This window comes from Cynocephalus volans, chromosome 10, assembly GCF_027409185.1.
Source record: "Cynocephalus volans isolate mCynVol1 chromosome 10, mCynVol1.pri, whole genome shotgun sequence".
Classification (NCBI taxonomy): Eukaryota; Metazoa; Chordata; class Mammalia; order Dermoptera; family Cynocephalidae; genus Cynocephalus; species Cynocephalus volans.
Genome location: NC_084469.1, coordinates 113,335,422 through 113,350,198, shown reverse-complemented (window position 1 = coordinate 113,350,198; position 14,777 = coordinate 113,335,422). Strand labels below are relative to the sequence as shown.

Sequence of the window (14,777 nt, the reverse complement as noted above, 5' to 3'; positions counted from 1 at the left end):
GGAGGAGCTTAAATAGTACCCCAGGGCCTGGGAGGCACCTAGGGCTCAAGGGGGCTCTGGGTCCCCTCCAGACACCTCAAAAGACCAAAGCTAAGGGCTGGGAGCAGCCTCTCCATCTTAGGCCCTGGCCCACCCCACCCCATGAGCCAAGGCTGCCATGGGCACAGGCCCACCCTGTGGTGGGTTCCCTCCCTGGGCCCAGGAGCCACTCCAAGATGAAGGGCTGGGGCCATGAAGGTGGCAGCTGAGACTAGCCAGCATAAAGGATGGCTGGCGAGGGGGTCGTGATACACACACACCATCTTCAACTTTTGACCTTCCCTCTAGGCGCTCACCACCCTCACGGGGCCGGCTCCTGCAATTCACTGTCTTTGGGGGGCTCAGGATGACACCTGGCTATTCTCTCAAGTCACACTACCTGACCTTTGCCCTTGCCATCCCCTGTCCCCTGCTGTCCTCTGTCCCTGATATCCACACAGTTTCCTTCCTCAACCCAGGCCTGGCTGCCTGCCCTGGCTTCAGCTGCCAACCGCTGCTCCCACCAGGCCTCCAGCCCTCCTCAGCCGGTCCCCATTTCTCTGTTGTGTCCCCCTCCAGCCTCTGCTGGTGGTATCCGCTGGCCGCTCACTGCAGTGTCCACCCTGGGAGGTCAGGGACTGCACATTCTGTTTACTGCACCCCAGCCCCAGCACACAGCTGGCCCTCAGGGACTGTCGGATAGGTGCCTGAGTGGGCGAGTGAATGAGTGAGTGAGCGGCGGAATGGCTGCGGGGACGCAGTGACCATCTCACAGCCCTGGTTCCAGTCCTGCGTGTCTAGCCTTCTCTGTGAAATGGGCCCCTCGTGGGGCCTGTGGAGACCACAGGAGCTGAGTGGCCTTCACACGGCTGATGTGGCCTTTTGTGAAGGGGAGCAGAACGCAGTGGGGGTGGCTCGGGAGGGGCTGAAGGACGAAGGGAGGGACATCAGAGCCACCAGCTGCCACAGACACAGCCCTGACCCCACCGTGAACCTGCTGCTGGTACTTCAAGCCAACAGTGACCCGGGGGAGGCCCAGATGGCCCTGCTGGGCTTCTGAAGGGCTGTATCCCTCCCAGAGTGGGCCCCCACACCCCAAGATGGGCCTGCGTCCCTCTCGCAGCCTGGTGAGATGCGCAGCGAGGTCTGCGAGCAGCCTCAGATGAAGCTGTGGCAGCGGATGCGGTGCAGATAGGGTTTCTGATGGTTATCGCCACTCAGAGTCCAGACACTGACCTCTTTGTTGGGGGAAACAAGGAGCGTTCTCAGATCCGCCCAGAGAATTTAAAGTGGCCGCCTGCTATCCCAGGGCTGGGTGGGGCCGCCAGGGAGCCAGGAGGGAGGGTCGGGCGACCGCGAGGGGCAATGAGCAGGGCAGGGGCCGCGACCGCGAGGGGCAATGAGCAGGGCATGGGCCGCGGCTCTCTGTGGACCTGGACACGCCTGTCCAGGCCAAGCCAGGTCCTAGGTGGGGCTTGGGTCGCCCAGAGAGGGAAGGCGGTCTCCATGCTCATCTCTGACAGTCTTGGCAGAGGGCCCAGGCTGGGAAGTTAAAAATGGGCCCCTCCCCAACTTGCCCCTGCTGCCAATAGGCAGGGCAGGGTCAGAGGGGCACCTTCAGCCCCGGAGTAAAAGGCTTCTGTTCCAGGGCTGTTCGGAAATGGGGGAAAAAAGACAACTACAGAGGAAAGAGAATAAACGAGCAGCCCCAGGCTGTGTCACCCCCCAGGGGAAGCAGGAGCTGAAATTCGCTTCCTGACTCAACGTCCACTGGCCCCAGCGCCAGCAGCAGCTCCCAGGGTTGGGGGCGGGTGGGTCACACGGGGCGAGGGGCTGTGCTCTCTCTGCCCTGGGAGCTGGCACGGTGGGGGCCCTGCACCCCAAGGGCAGACCCCCACCCCTCTCCAGCCTTTCCTCACCTAAGTGGGGGTGTCAGGCCCCTTCCAAGTCAGCCTGTCTTACAGCCTGGACCTCCTGGCCCCAACCCCTCTTCTTCCTCATCTTGCCCTGCACGGATAGGACTGTGCACCCAACCCCACCCAGGTGGCACCAAGTGGGTGCTCCAGCACTGTGGGGTGACTGTGATGGGTGACGTCAGGGGAGGCACAGGCCACGCTTGGCACCAGGGCTGGGGACATGGCGGTGGTCCTCTCTCTCCACCCAGAACCTCCACAGAGAAATTAGGGGCTGTGCAGCGTCAGCAAAGTTGCGGGCGCACGCGTGTGTTTTTATCATGCTGGGAGCACGCTGCTTCCGAGAGCGATAAGCACTAAACCGACCAGGAGGCTGTCAGTCTCAGTTTGAGGGTTTAGAAATATTGGGACGAATAATTAGATTTCATATCGTTACTGCAGCGCCCGTCGGAGGACCAGGCGGATTAATTTTTTTCACCCTCCTCCGCTCATTAATATTCATTAGAGACTCAGGAAGGCCTTGCAGGGAGGGCCAGGACCAGGCCGGGCGAAGCTAGGATGCGGGAGCCGCCACCATCCCCCTTTGTGCCAGGCCTGCCCTCTGCCTTGCTCCCAGAGTTTGCTCCCAACCTGCCCTAGCTGTGGCCTCAGTGGAAGCCTCTGTCCCAACCAACAGGGACCCACAGCGGGCGGGCAGCTCCTGTCCCCTGCACTGCAGCCCTGGGAACCTCCAGGGCATCTATCATAAGTGGGGTGCCCACCTGCCACCAGCCTGCCTGGTGCAGGCTCTTTGGAGGAGAAACTGACCCAGAATTGACATTTGGCTAAGGCTGGCCTTAGCCCCTGTGGACCCACCCTGCCCGGCTTCTCCTGCAGCCGAAGGGAAAGCAAAAGCAGGGTGCTGGAGCCCATCTGTGTCGTGTGCAGGGTGCGCGCCAGGCAGGCACTTTCAAAGAGCTTCCCACGGATCACTACTTCCCAGCGCCCTGGCAGGAAGCTCATTCATAGAGAGATGGAAGTGACTCTCCTGAGGTTCCCCAGAAAGCTGGTGGCAGGACAAGGACGGGCCAGAGCGGGCAGAGGCTCAGGCCTCCCCGCCACCTGGCAACAGGTCTGTGGGGGATGGGGGGGCATCACCTGTTTGCAGGTGAGAAACCAAGCTGGGGGCAGGGACTGCACACCTCCCTTCCCGGGGCCAGGGCTTATCTCCACTCACCTGTTCCGTGACTGAGCCACGTGGCTGCAGGCAAGTGATGCAGAAGTCACTGGCTCCCCTGGCCAGGCTGCCCTGCCCTTGCCATGAGTTGTCACCGTGAGTTCCCAGCCAGCAGGCCTTAACTCGCTGGATCCCTGCACGTGCCACGTGAATGGGGCCAGGATGCAGAAGGGGTCCAGGTGGTGCCCAGCCTGAGGTTATGGAGGGGAGGCCTCGCTCGGAAGCTAAGGCAGTCCCCAGGCATGACAGGCAAAACCCAGGAAAGTACATGGCCTTGGTGCAGGGAGGTGCCCCAGAACCCCACCAGGGACACCTCTACACACTTTTGCCAACCTAGTTTCTCCTACCACCCCAGCCAAACACACGGCCTTCCTACCAGGGGAGTGCCAGCCTGACGGCCATACTCACCACAAATACACAAAACCGTCCTATGCAGGCAGCAGCACCTCCAGGTGACGCTGGGTTTTCAGTTAAAGATCTTGATGCACAGTTTCTGGTTAAAAGTCACTTATTTGTGTAAAACATAAAACAAGTATGTTTACAGGAAATCATTCAAGCACGAACCTGCCCTGTGCTTGTCCATAGGGTACCCGGTTGGCTGAGCTTGGGACCACCACGCGGAGGAGCGAGCACAGAACTGGGCAGGGGCTGGGGCGGACTCAGCATTGTGGGAGGGGGCTGAGGCCCATGGGGGCAGCAGCCATCACCCCAACCTCCCGACACAGAGTAAGGCAGGCTTCTGCCCCACCACTGTGGGCCACACCTCTCAGGCTGTCCCACCCCAGCCCTCTCCCAGCACCAGGCTGCCCTGAGACAGGGGCCACATGCGTTTCCTCTGCTGCCGGGCTGGGGGCCAGGGTGCAGGGGCGCAGGAAATGAGGCAGCAGCCTTAAGGGCTGGGCTGAGTGCTCCTTCCTTCCAGGCACTGCGAGGGCCCGGCTCTCAGGCCGAGCTGCAAAGGGAGAGCATGGTATGGCCAAGGCGGTGCTGGCACAAGCTCTTTCACTCACCTTCCCGTGCCTCAGTTTCCTCATCTGTGAGATGGGGGGACAGTGGGGCTGGAGGGGCCAGGGGCTGACCCAACACAACACCATCTGTCTCTGGGGCCCTCGGGGAGGGGGCTGGTGCCTAGCCAGCCTCAGAGTGGGGACAGAGTGCTGCTGGGCCCAGGTCTGCATGTGCTGGTCCAGGAAGTTGACAGGGGTCAAGGGGGCCTTGCCATGCCCTGCAGCAGGGAGGGGAACCCCACTGTCAGGAGAGAACACCAAGGCCCGAGAGGACACAGAAGTCCACCTCTAGGGAGATGCCATCTACTCTGGGTGATCTCGGCCTCAGCCCACAGAGCTCATTTTGGAGGTGTCCACGTGGAATGTGCCATCCCAACCAGCAGCCCCACCAAGGCTGGGGCAGGGCACCGGGGAGAATATAGAACTGGGTGCAGCTCAGTCTCTGCCACTTGCTGGCTGTGTGACCTTGGGCATGTTGCTTGACCTTTCTGGGGCTTAGTTGCCAAGAGAGCCCAGTGCCCAGCCACAGACCTCTGTGTTCCGGCACAGTGTGTGACAGGGAACTGGCCACCCTCTCAGTCCCGCTGGCCGGTGCTGTGGCACAGGACAGCACATGCCACACTCCCTGTCAGCTGCTGGGCCCATGACCATGCACACCGCGAGTGTCCACAGCCCAGCCTGGCAGTTCCCACCGGGCGGCAACAGAGACCCAGTCTCACAGGCATCCCCCATGTGCCCCGCAGCAGCCACCCTGCTGCAACCTTCATCTGTTGACTGCCTTCCACTTCGCTCTCCCCAGAGCCCGGCCCTGAGCCTGCTGCTGGTGGACAAGGCCTGCTGGCTGAGAATGCTGCCCAGAGCTATGACTGAGGCTGAAGCCAACGCAGAGATCTACAGGAAGGGTTGGTATCCTGCAGCACTGCCCTCCCGGCCTGTGGCCTTCTGGAAGGTGGGGTCACTTGGCTCTCCCTGGGCTGGGCCCTTAAAGGGAAACCAGCCTGTTTGGGCCAAGGGTGAGGGGAGGCGAGCTGCTCCCTGGTACGGCCAGGCCACCCCTGCACCCCACGCTGAGTGACCAGGGCCCCATCCCGTCCTGGCCCCTGGAATTGCAGTCTGAGGCAGATGCTCAACTCAGATAAACCAGGACCCAGTCAAATCATTTAGGAAGAAGCCACCCAGGCAGTTTGGACCCAGTAAGATGTCCGCCGCTGGGGGTGGGGTTTCTCTGCTTCTCCCCGGCTCGGACGATGACTGCTGTTGGGGCCTCTGGGAGACCACTGAGGGGCAGCGACAGGGACCCCGAAGCCCAGGCTGGCTAAGCAGTGGACCAGGCTGCAGGTGCCCATTAGACCAGGGCCCCATACAGTCTCACTGGCTCCAGGGCAGTCAGGACTGTGCTCAAACCCAGCTGTGCCCCTTACTAGCTGTGAGACCTTGGGAAGTCCCTTCATCTTCTGTGGCCTGTTTCTCTATCTGGAAGATGGGTAGGGGGCTGAGGGAAAAGTTTACTCAGACCCCTGGGGCTCGCTCCCTGTACTTGCCTGGCCTCGCGGCCTCCCTCTTATCTCCCGTACCTTCTAGAAGAAGTGGCAGAGGTAGGATGGGGGGAGGCCTGGGAGGAAGGAGGTAGAGCAGGAAGGAGTCCCCTCACAGCCAGTCCTCTCAGTACAGGAAGAAAGTCCAGGACATGGACACATGGCTGGGTGGTGGGGGGGGCACAGCTCTCGGGAATCACCCACCCACACTTTGTTCTTCAGAGACTGGGCTGTAGTGACAGCCCCCCGTCCTGCCCTGGGGGGGGGTCATTCCTGCGGAAATCAAGGCACAGTCTTCCCAGCATGTGAGGCTCTCAGGGGTCAGGGCCATGGGAGGCCCCCTGGTTAAAGACGTGGAGGGAGGCTAAGGTCCAAGGGGAGGATGTGGGGACACATGCTTGTGACTTCTACAGGCCAGTGATGGCTGTGCACCCACTGACACCAGAAATCCACCTCATTCTCCTATGAGGGTTCGTTTGTAGAATGTTCTGGGGCTGCCACCCATGGAGCCACCTCCTTGAGCACATGGCACACTCAGCTGCACGTCCTCAGTGGAGGTGCAGCTCCATCCTGAGGCCATGCGGGCGGGGCCGTCCCTCTAAAGAGTTTCCCACGCCAGGGGATGATGGCCTGTGCAGAGGGGGGCCCGGGCCAGCACTTCACCCCTGTTTGCTCAGTTTCTCCATTTGTAAGGCAGAGGACCCCTGCCCTCGTTCCTGCCAAAGGGTGCTCTACAGACCCAGAGAGAGCAGTCAGACAGGAAGAAACGTACTCGACACAGTGGGGCTGGCGTTGGCTGCGAGCAGCCAGCCACGTGTTTGCGCACCCAGCCCAGACAAGGGCCGGTTAGCACTGCCCAGCCTGTTCAGCAGGGCTCCAGCCCAGTGTGGTCACGGGGCGGGACAAGGGTCCTTGCAGTTTCCATGCGGATGAGGGTGACCTCATGGGCAGGGGGGAGGCCTGCACCTCTGGTTGTTTCCTGGGGGCAGTCTAGGACACCATGATCCCTAAAGCTGTCCAGGCTCAGACGGGACCCACCGCGGCAGCACATGTACTGGTGGGCGGCAGCCCCTCTCCAGCCCACTCCTCACACGGAAGCGCAGTCTGGGGCCACCCGCTGTAGGCGGACGGGCCGCCCCTCTGTCTGGGTTTTATTGGCCGAGGCTGCCCCCTACAGGCTGCTGCAGGAACAGCCACACCTGGCTGATTCCAACAGAGGGTAGGGGGGCCATTCCAGGACCCACACCTCCAGCCACTTTCCCGGGGGGTTGGGGGGCCTGAGTTGCCACTCAGGGTCCTCCCCCCCCTGTTGTTCCACCACCTGTCCTACACATCATCCCCTTCCTGGAGAACAGGGCAATGTGCTGGCTCTCAGGGCCCTCCCACTAGGATAGGCACAGGACAGGGAGGCCGAAGGAGCTGGCAGGCATGAGGCACAAACCTGGCTCTGACCCTTCCCTCCATGCCAAACCAGGCTTGTGCCACCTCCCACACTTCGCCTCGCCCCTAGAGGCAGGATGGCATGCATCGAAACCAGCAGCCACAGCCACCTGGCCAGGCACCAACCCCACCCCCCACCCCAGACTTGAAAGCCCAAGTGAAGATGAGGCAGTGCAGAGAGGCACAGGAGGATCAAGGGGCAGGTAGCGGCGGGTGCCCAGGGCTGCAGCCCCTAGCATCACAGATGCCTGTATCCCTCCAGATGAAGCCCTCTGGTGCAGGGTCACCAGGCCGGTGCCAGCAGGTGGACTCCTGAGCATGCTCCTGGTGGCCGAGCACTGCAGCATCCCCAGCCACCCCATGAAGAAGGAGCCAGTGGAGCCCACGAGCCCAGCCCCCATGCACAGTGACATCCATCTGCTACCCCAGCAGGCCGGGATGGCATCCATTCTCGCCACGGCAGTCATCAACAGTGAGTGTGCCTGGGCACGGGGCTCCTGGCTGCAGGCAGAACAGAGACAGGAAGGGAGGTCAATGTGGTCACCCTAAGCCTCCTGAGGGGGAAGCCCCACCCAGGCTGCAGGTGTCGGTATCATGGAGATGGGGCAGCAGTGTGAGCCAAGCTTTGACACAGGGATGTGGGTCCCCAAGGTCAGGGTCACATAGTGGGAAGAGTCTCAGCAGGCAGGCAGGCTTGAGGCACAAACCTGGCTCTGACCCTTCCCTCCATGCCAAACCAGGCTTGTGCCACCCCCCAGAAGGTGGGCAGCAAGGCCAGTTTTGATAGCAGCAGCAGCACTGGCCTTGAAACAGGGCAGGTTCCTCAGCCTCAGCATCTAACATCAGGGACCAGACAGTTCCATGGTGGGGACAGTTCCACGGTCCTGTGCCCTGTGGGCTATTAAGCAGCATCCCTGGCCTCAGCCCCCTAGATGCTACAACCACCCACCTCCCAGTTGCCACAATGCAAATATCTCTAGATGTGGCCAGATGTTCCTAGGGGACAAAGCCACCCCTGGAGGAGAAAGACTGTGACTTCTTGCCAGTGGCTCTCTGAACCTTGGAGAGTGGCTGTGAGAATCAGGATTCCCTCGTCTCACAGATAATCACTTTACATCCACTGTGAGCCAAGCAGTGTTCAAGGCATTGGGGTCACTGAGGTGGCGGCACTGGTCTGCCCTGGGGGAGCCACCACTCGAGAGAGGCAAACAGTGGCTTTATTGAGAAGGAAGACGACCTCAGACGTCACACATCCCATGAGCGGTGGGATGACGTGGTAAGACCGGCTGGGGGCTGCCCTTATGGGGTCCTCAGAACACCACTCTCAAGAGATATTGGTTAAGCTGAGACTCAATGTCACCATGTCAGGCTGGGACACAGCAGCCGCATGGGACACAGCGGCCACATGGGCAGCCCTATGGGGGTGGCAGAAGTGTGCAGGGGGCTCCTCCACGGGACGCTCCAGCAAGGGGCCTGGATTTCTTCTCGGAGCAAGGAGTGCACCAGAGCGCTTTTACTCAAGGAAGTGAAGACCGGGTTTAGTTTCAGTCACCCTGGCTGCTAGGTGGAGACTCCAGGGCTACAAAACTGCCACAAGTGTGACCTTTTTGAGCAAGTCAAACACAAAGACGGCTTGAAGTAGGTGCAGGCAGCAGGTAGCTCCGGCGCTGAGGCCAGCAGGGCCCACAGGTGGGGGAAGGACGCAAGCCAGGCGTGAGGCCGCGGGGCTCTGGTGCAGCCGTGCGGGTGGACATCAGTCAGTACACCCAGTCTGACAGAGAAGACCCCCGCTCTGAGCATCCTGACCTCAAGACGCCTGCCGGACACTAAAAGGGAACCTCGGAGCCTGCTGATAGTCACAGCTGGGGCTCAGGGCCAAGGTCAAAACCAGACAGAGCCGCAAAGAGAGAGCCACAGCACTCCGAACACCAAAGTCAGGGGAGAGGGGCATCTGCCAGGGGACAGAGTGAGCTGCCATGAGAGTGACGGGGGGGAGGGTCTGCTGTGTTCAGCCTGTGGCAAGACTGAGAGCAAGGAAGTGAGGACTGGACCTGGCAGCACAGAGGTCACTGTGACCCTGGCCAAAGCTACTCCAACTGAGCAAGTCAGCAGAGGGGAGGCATGTGGTGGGGACAGAGATGAGCTGGTCAGGGTTCTGGGCCTACGTGGCTGGTACCAGGGCAATTCCAGCACAAGCTCATGTGCCCATGGAACTGACCAGGGGAGAAAGAGAAACTGGTGACGTCAGAGAGGATGCATGGCAGATATGGGGTCCGTGCCAGAGTGGGGGGCTGGTCAGGCAAGGCCCCAGGTGGATGGGGGGGCGAGAACACGGAGGGTTAAGAGGAAGCAGTGGGCAAACAGGGTCCGCTGGCTTTGTCTCCTACCGGGGTGGGGGGTGCCAAGGTTTGAGGGAGATGGGAGGCTGTAACGGCCGCTCGGGCCAGGGCGGCCACCTCGCTAGGGCAGGGGAAGTGGGCCAGCGGCAGGCCTCACAGGGTAAGAGAGGGTCCCAAGCCTTCTGGCAGTCTCCTTCCCCACAGCCTGCAGAGGCCGCCTCCCTGCCTCCTCCCCTTGTCTGGCTGCACTGATGGGCGGGTGCAGGGAGCCCCAGCTCAGCCCCGCTGGGCCTCGGTTTCCTCCTCTCAGATTTGAGGCCCTGGGGTCCATCCTCATGGGAACGTTTCACTTGAGAGACACCACAATGGGCTGGCTGGACATCTTGCTACATTTCCAAATCCTGCTTTTCCGCAGGTGATGGGGCATGGGCTTCCGCTAAGCTAGTAGTCTGGAAGAGTCAGTCAGATCTGGGTTCAATCTTGAAACTCCACCATCCTGGGGATAAGGGCAGTATCAGCCTCATGGCTTTGGTGCAGGTCACACGAGCCTGGCCTGTGGCCAGTGGTCTGTGACCATCCTAGCTAAGTTTCTGGGCCATGGCCCCTGTCCCCACACCCCAGCCAGTAGCACAGTTCCCAGCAATGACCTTGCAGATGCAGAAACAAACGACCTGGTGCCTCTCGGATCCCAGCTCAAGGCCTCAGCTGAGAGAGAACAGAGCTGAGGCTCCCAAATAAAAGGGGACTTGAAAAACAGAAATAACATAATAGGAAGGAGATTTGAGCCAGAAGTTACCAGAAAAACTACAGGTAGATGGGAGAAAGAGGCCACCTTACCCAAACACATGGGCGCATAAATTCCTTAGAAGAGGCAAAAGTGGAAACCTGGCAGCCTCCTGGGGAGGGGGGGACCACCCCCTCTGTGATGACTGTGGGCTCAGGATAAATATTGGAGAAGCCAGGTGAGAAACAAGTACTAACTTGCAGAAGCAGAAAGTAGGTATCACATCAGCCTCTAAATGGAACGGGCTTAAGAGCCAGCTAAGGAACCCAGGGCCCCTCAGTTTCACATCAAGGTCATGGCCAAGCAGAACAAGCCTCCCCCTTCCCTGTCTTCAGCCAAGGGGCCGCGCGCAGATGGAACAGGGATCTGGGACAGAAACAAACAGAATATTCCTTAAAGTCCTGCTAAAAAGACAAACTGGGAACAGAGAACTGGCTGAGTACCTGTTAGAGGAATCCTCACCAGCTGGTGAAGCCGCACTGGGCAGTCCAAACCCCCACAAACTCTGAAAAATTACACACAGTTCATTTGGGGTAGTTGGTGAACTCAGCAAATCTGAGCATTCCATCAGTAACTGCCATGGAGCCATCCAGGTGAGGGGAAGCGACAGACAAGGAGGGCTCTCAGCTTCTGCAGCTCCTGCCTCACTCCCCAAAGCCGCCCAGAGCCACACTTGACTGCCATCCTAGCGCCTGAGTGCTAGGGGACCGTGCATGTGGGTTCCCTGTGCAGCCACCCACACACCTGTGCTCACCCCAGCCACATCATACGCGACCAGCCTCCCTCCGTGGTGCCCATTAGTGTGTGTCCACACTGCTTCCTTGGGCTCCCCCATGAGGCCCCAATGTCTCCATATGGGGCTCACCACTGGAAGGGGGGCTCTGAGGAGGCAGGCACAGGGCAATTCCTCATGGGTCCCAAAGCATCCTGGAAATCTATAGGAAAGGGCCGGAGTTATCAAAGGACAGTCAAGGAGGGATGTTACCTGGAGGGGTTGGAACCTCATTTCCTCTAGGCTACAAGGACATTGGGGTCAGTGGAGCAAGGCCCTCATGCCCCCTGCCTCCGCATGCCCACCCTCAGCCTGTGTCCTCCCCTCACCCTCACAGAAGACGTCTTCCCCTGCAAGGACTGCGGCATCTGGTACCGCAGCGAGCGCAACCTGCAAGCCCACCTCCTCTACTACTGCGCCAGCCGCCAGAGCGCCAGCTCCCCTACCACGGCTGCTGCAGACGAGAAGCCCAAGGAGACTTACCCCAACGAACGCATCTGCCCCTTCCCCCAGTGCCGCAAAAGCTGCCCCAGCGCCAGCTCCCTGGAGATCCACATGCGCAGCCACAGCGGTGAGCGCCCCCTCCCCCCTTCTTAAAATGCCCCTCGCTTCCTCTCATCAGCGCAGCGCGCCCTCAGCGCCATACCACAGACCAGACGAGCTCTCAGAACAGCACAGTACCAGGAAAACCAGCGTGGTGGCCTGTGTCCTCTTCTTATCACACCTCAAGGCCCCCCACAGGGCTCCCAGAGCAGGGGGCCCACCTGCAGCTGTCTGGATGGTCAGCTTAGGGATGGGCCCTTGCTGGAGTCCTGGGAGACAAGGGTCCAAGAAGGAGTTTAAAGAACCCTTCTCCCTCAGACCGTGTCACAGACCGAGCCCTGGGCCCAGTGCCCACCATCCTGGTCACTGGAATCCAAGGCCAGGCTGGGCTCCGGGGGCTGGCCCTCAACTGCCCTGTGTTCCAGGAGAGCGTCCCTTTGTGTGCCTGATCTGCCTGTCGGCCTTCACCACCAAGGCCAACTGCGAGCGGCACCTCAAGGTGCACACGGATACGCTGAGCGGTACGTAGGCAGGCGGGGCTGGGGTCTGTGGGGTCAGGGCCGAGGCCTCAGGGCCCTGACCACCACAGCATGGCCCGCAGGTGTCTGTCACAGTTGCGGCTTCATCTCCACCACAAGGGACATCCTCTACAGCCACCTGGTAACCAACCACATGGTCTGCCAGCCAGGGTCCAAGGGTGAGATCTACTCGCCAGGGGCTGGACACCCAGCTGCCAAGCTCCCCCCAGGTGAGCAGCCTGAGCAAGGCTACCACTGCCCATGGGGCCCACTGAGGAATGGGAGGTGGGAGGGGGGCTTATCAACAAAGCAGGTGGCTGGTCAACTTCAGCCTTAGCCCTGAACCACCTCTGCCCAGCCCAGCACTCCAGCTGTGGCCCAGCCAGGTCCCGCCCCAGGCCTGAAGCGAGGGCCCTGCGGTCTCCTTGCAGAGAATCTGGCCACCTTCCAGCAGCACACGGCCCTGCACAGCCCTCTGGCCTCAGCAGATCTGAGCCTGGCGCCCACCCCATCTCCAGGACGAGACAGGAAGGCCCAGGCCGAGGCCACCAACGGAGAGGCCAGAGTGGCTCCCCAGAATGGAGGCAGCAGCGAGTCCCCGGCGGCCCCCAGAAGCATCAAGGTGGAGGTGGCGGAGGAGCCCGAGGCGGCCCGCGCACCGGGCCCCAGAGAGCCAGGGCCCCAGGCCCCTTCGCGGACACCGTCGCCGCCCAGCCCGGCTCCGGCCAGGGTGAAGGCCGAGCTGTCCAGCCCCACACCGGGTTCCAGCCCGGGGCCTGGAGAGCTGGGCCTGGCCGGGGCCCTCTTCCTGCCGCAGTACGTGTTCGCGCCGGATGCGGCGCCCCCCGCCTCGGAGATCCTGGCCAAGATGTCCGAGCTGGTGCACAGCCGGCTGCAGCAGGGCGCGGGGGGCGCGCCGGCCGGCCTCTTCGCCGGGGCCCCCAAGGGTGCCACGTGCTTCGAGTGCGAGATCACCTTCAACAACGTCAACAACTACTACGTGCACAAACGACTTTACTGCTCGGGCCGCCGCGCGCCCGAGGACGCGCCCGCCGCGCGCCGGCCCAAGGCGCCCCCCAGCTCTTCTGCCGAGCCCGACGCGCCGCGCTCCCCGCCGGGCCCCGTGGCGCGCGAGGACGAGGTGGGCGGCGCGGCCACTCCCGAGGCGGAGGTGGGTGGCCGGGGCAGCGAGGGCAGCCAGAGCCCGGGCAGCTCGGTGGACGACGCGGAGGACGACCCCAGCCGCACGCTGTGCGAGGCCTGCAACATCCGCTTCAGCCGCCACGAGACCTACACGGTGCACAAGCGCTACTACTGCGCCTCGCGCCACGACCCGCCGCCGCGCAGGCCTCCCGCGCCCCCTGCGCCAGTCACTGCCGCCGCGGCGCCCACGGGACCCCAAGGACCCGCCGCACCGCACGCGCGCACGCGCAGACGCCGCAAGCTCTACGAGCTGCACGCAGCCGGCGCCCCGCCCCCCGCGCCGCCCGCCCCCGCGTCGGAGTCCCCCGCGTCGCCGCCACCCGGGAGCGGCGGCGGCGGCGGCCCCGGCCCCGCGCCCGCGTGCTCGCCCGGCCCCGCAGCTGACGGCCCCATCGACCTGAGCAAGAAACCGCGGCGACTGGTGCCCGCCACGCCGGCCGCGCCCGCGCTGGCCGATTACCACGAGTGCACGGCCTGCCGCGTGAGCTTCCACAGCCTCGAGGCCTACCTGGCGCACAAGAAGTTCTCGTGCCCCGCCGCGCCGCCGCCCGCCGCCCTGCGCCTGTCTGCCGCCGCCTGCCCCTATTGCCCGCCCAACGGCCCGGTCCGCGGCGACCTCATCGAGCACCTGCGCCGGGCGCACGGCCTGCGTGCCGCCGAGGCCCGGACGCCCGCCGCCTCGCCCCCGCCCGCGCCCCGGGACGGCCTGGACGGCGCCGAGCCGCGGGAGCCGCCGCCCGGCCCGAACCGCACCAGCCCCCGGCCCGGCCCGCCCGCGTCGCCGGCCGTCGCGCCCCTCCCGGACAAGGGTGCGCCGGCGCCCGCGCCCGCGCCCAGCAGCAACCCGCGGTTCTGCCGACTGTGCAACATCCGCTTCAGCAGCCTGTCCACCTTCATCGCGCACAAGAAGTACTACTGCTCTTCGCACGCGGCCGAGCACGTGAAGTGAGGCACGCCCGCCCGGGACCGTGGCACTTAATAAAGAGCGCGGTTTGATGCGTACACCGGTGGGCCGGCCTGGTTCTCTGAGTGGAAGGGCCCCGGGCCAGCGAGCACCGCCAGCCCTGTCCCCACTCCCGCCGCGGCCCGCGGGCGTGAGCGCTGGCCAGCCTGACGCCACGCAGGCGCTGGTGACCCTGCCCGGCCGTGTGTGCCACTTAGGGGGCGGGCGCCCCACGGCGCCTCCCTCCGAGATCCGGCCCGCAGCTCTGGCTCGGCCACGGCCACGGGATGCCGAAGGGAAAGGCTCCGTCCTCGCCGGCCGCAGCCCTCCCACCCCGTTCGGTCACAGACCATCAGGGAGCCTGGCCGGGCGCGTCCCGGAGAAGTTGAAGCCTTGTGGTTGCGAGGCCAGTAGGGGGAGGAGGGAGATAAGGCCCGAGGCGTCCCCGCCCGGAGTCTGGGCCGGGCACCTGTGCTGGCTGAGTGGGTGCGAGGGGCGGGGGCGTCCCGCCCTACCCTTCCCTGCGCTCGGGCCCTGTGCGGGCTG

The 14,777-nt window shown here is 63.0% G+C and overlaps 1 protein-coding gene across 1 annotated transcript in view; it reads left to right on the top strand.

The window, feature by feature from the left end:
• The window catches only part of ZFPM1 (zinc finger protein, FOG family member 1), a 47,801-nt gene extending 33,564 nt beyond the window's left edge, over positions 1-14,237 (top strand). Inside the window, exons 5-10 of the mRNA XM_063110091.1 lie at positions 4,954-5,056; positions 7,392-7,601; positions 11,362-11,595; positions 11,993-12,088; positions 12,169-12,315; positions 12,517-14,237. Coding sequence (XP_062966161.1) covers positions 4,954-5,056; positions 7,392-7,601; positions 11,362-11,595; positions 11,993-12,088; positions 12,169-12,315; positions 12,517-14,237 — 2,511 coding nt within the window. The remainder of the gene's footprint in view (positions 1-4,953; positions 5,057-7,391; positions 7,602-11,361; positions 11,596-11,992; positions 12,089-12,168; positions 12,316-12,516) is intronic.
• Positions 14,238-14,777: the final 540 nt, after the last annotated feature.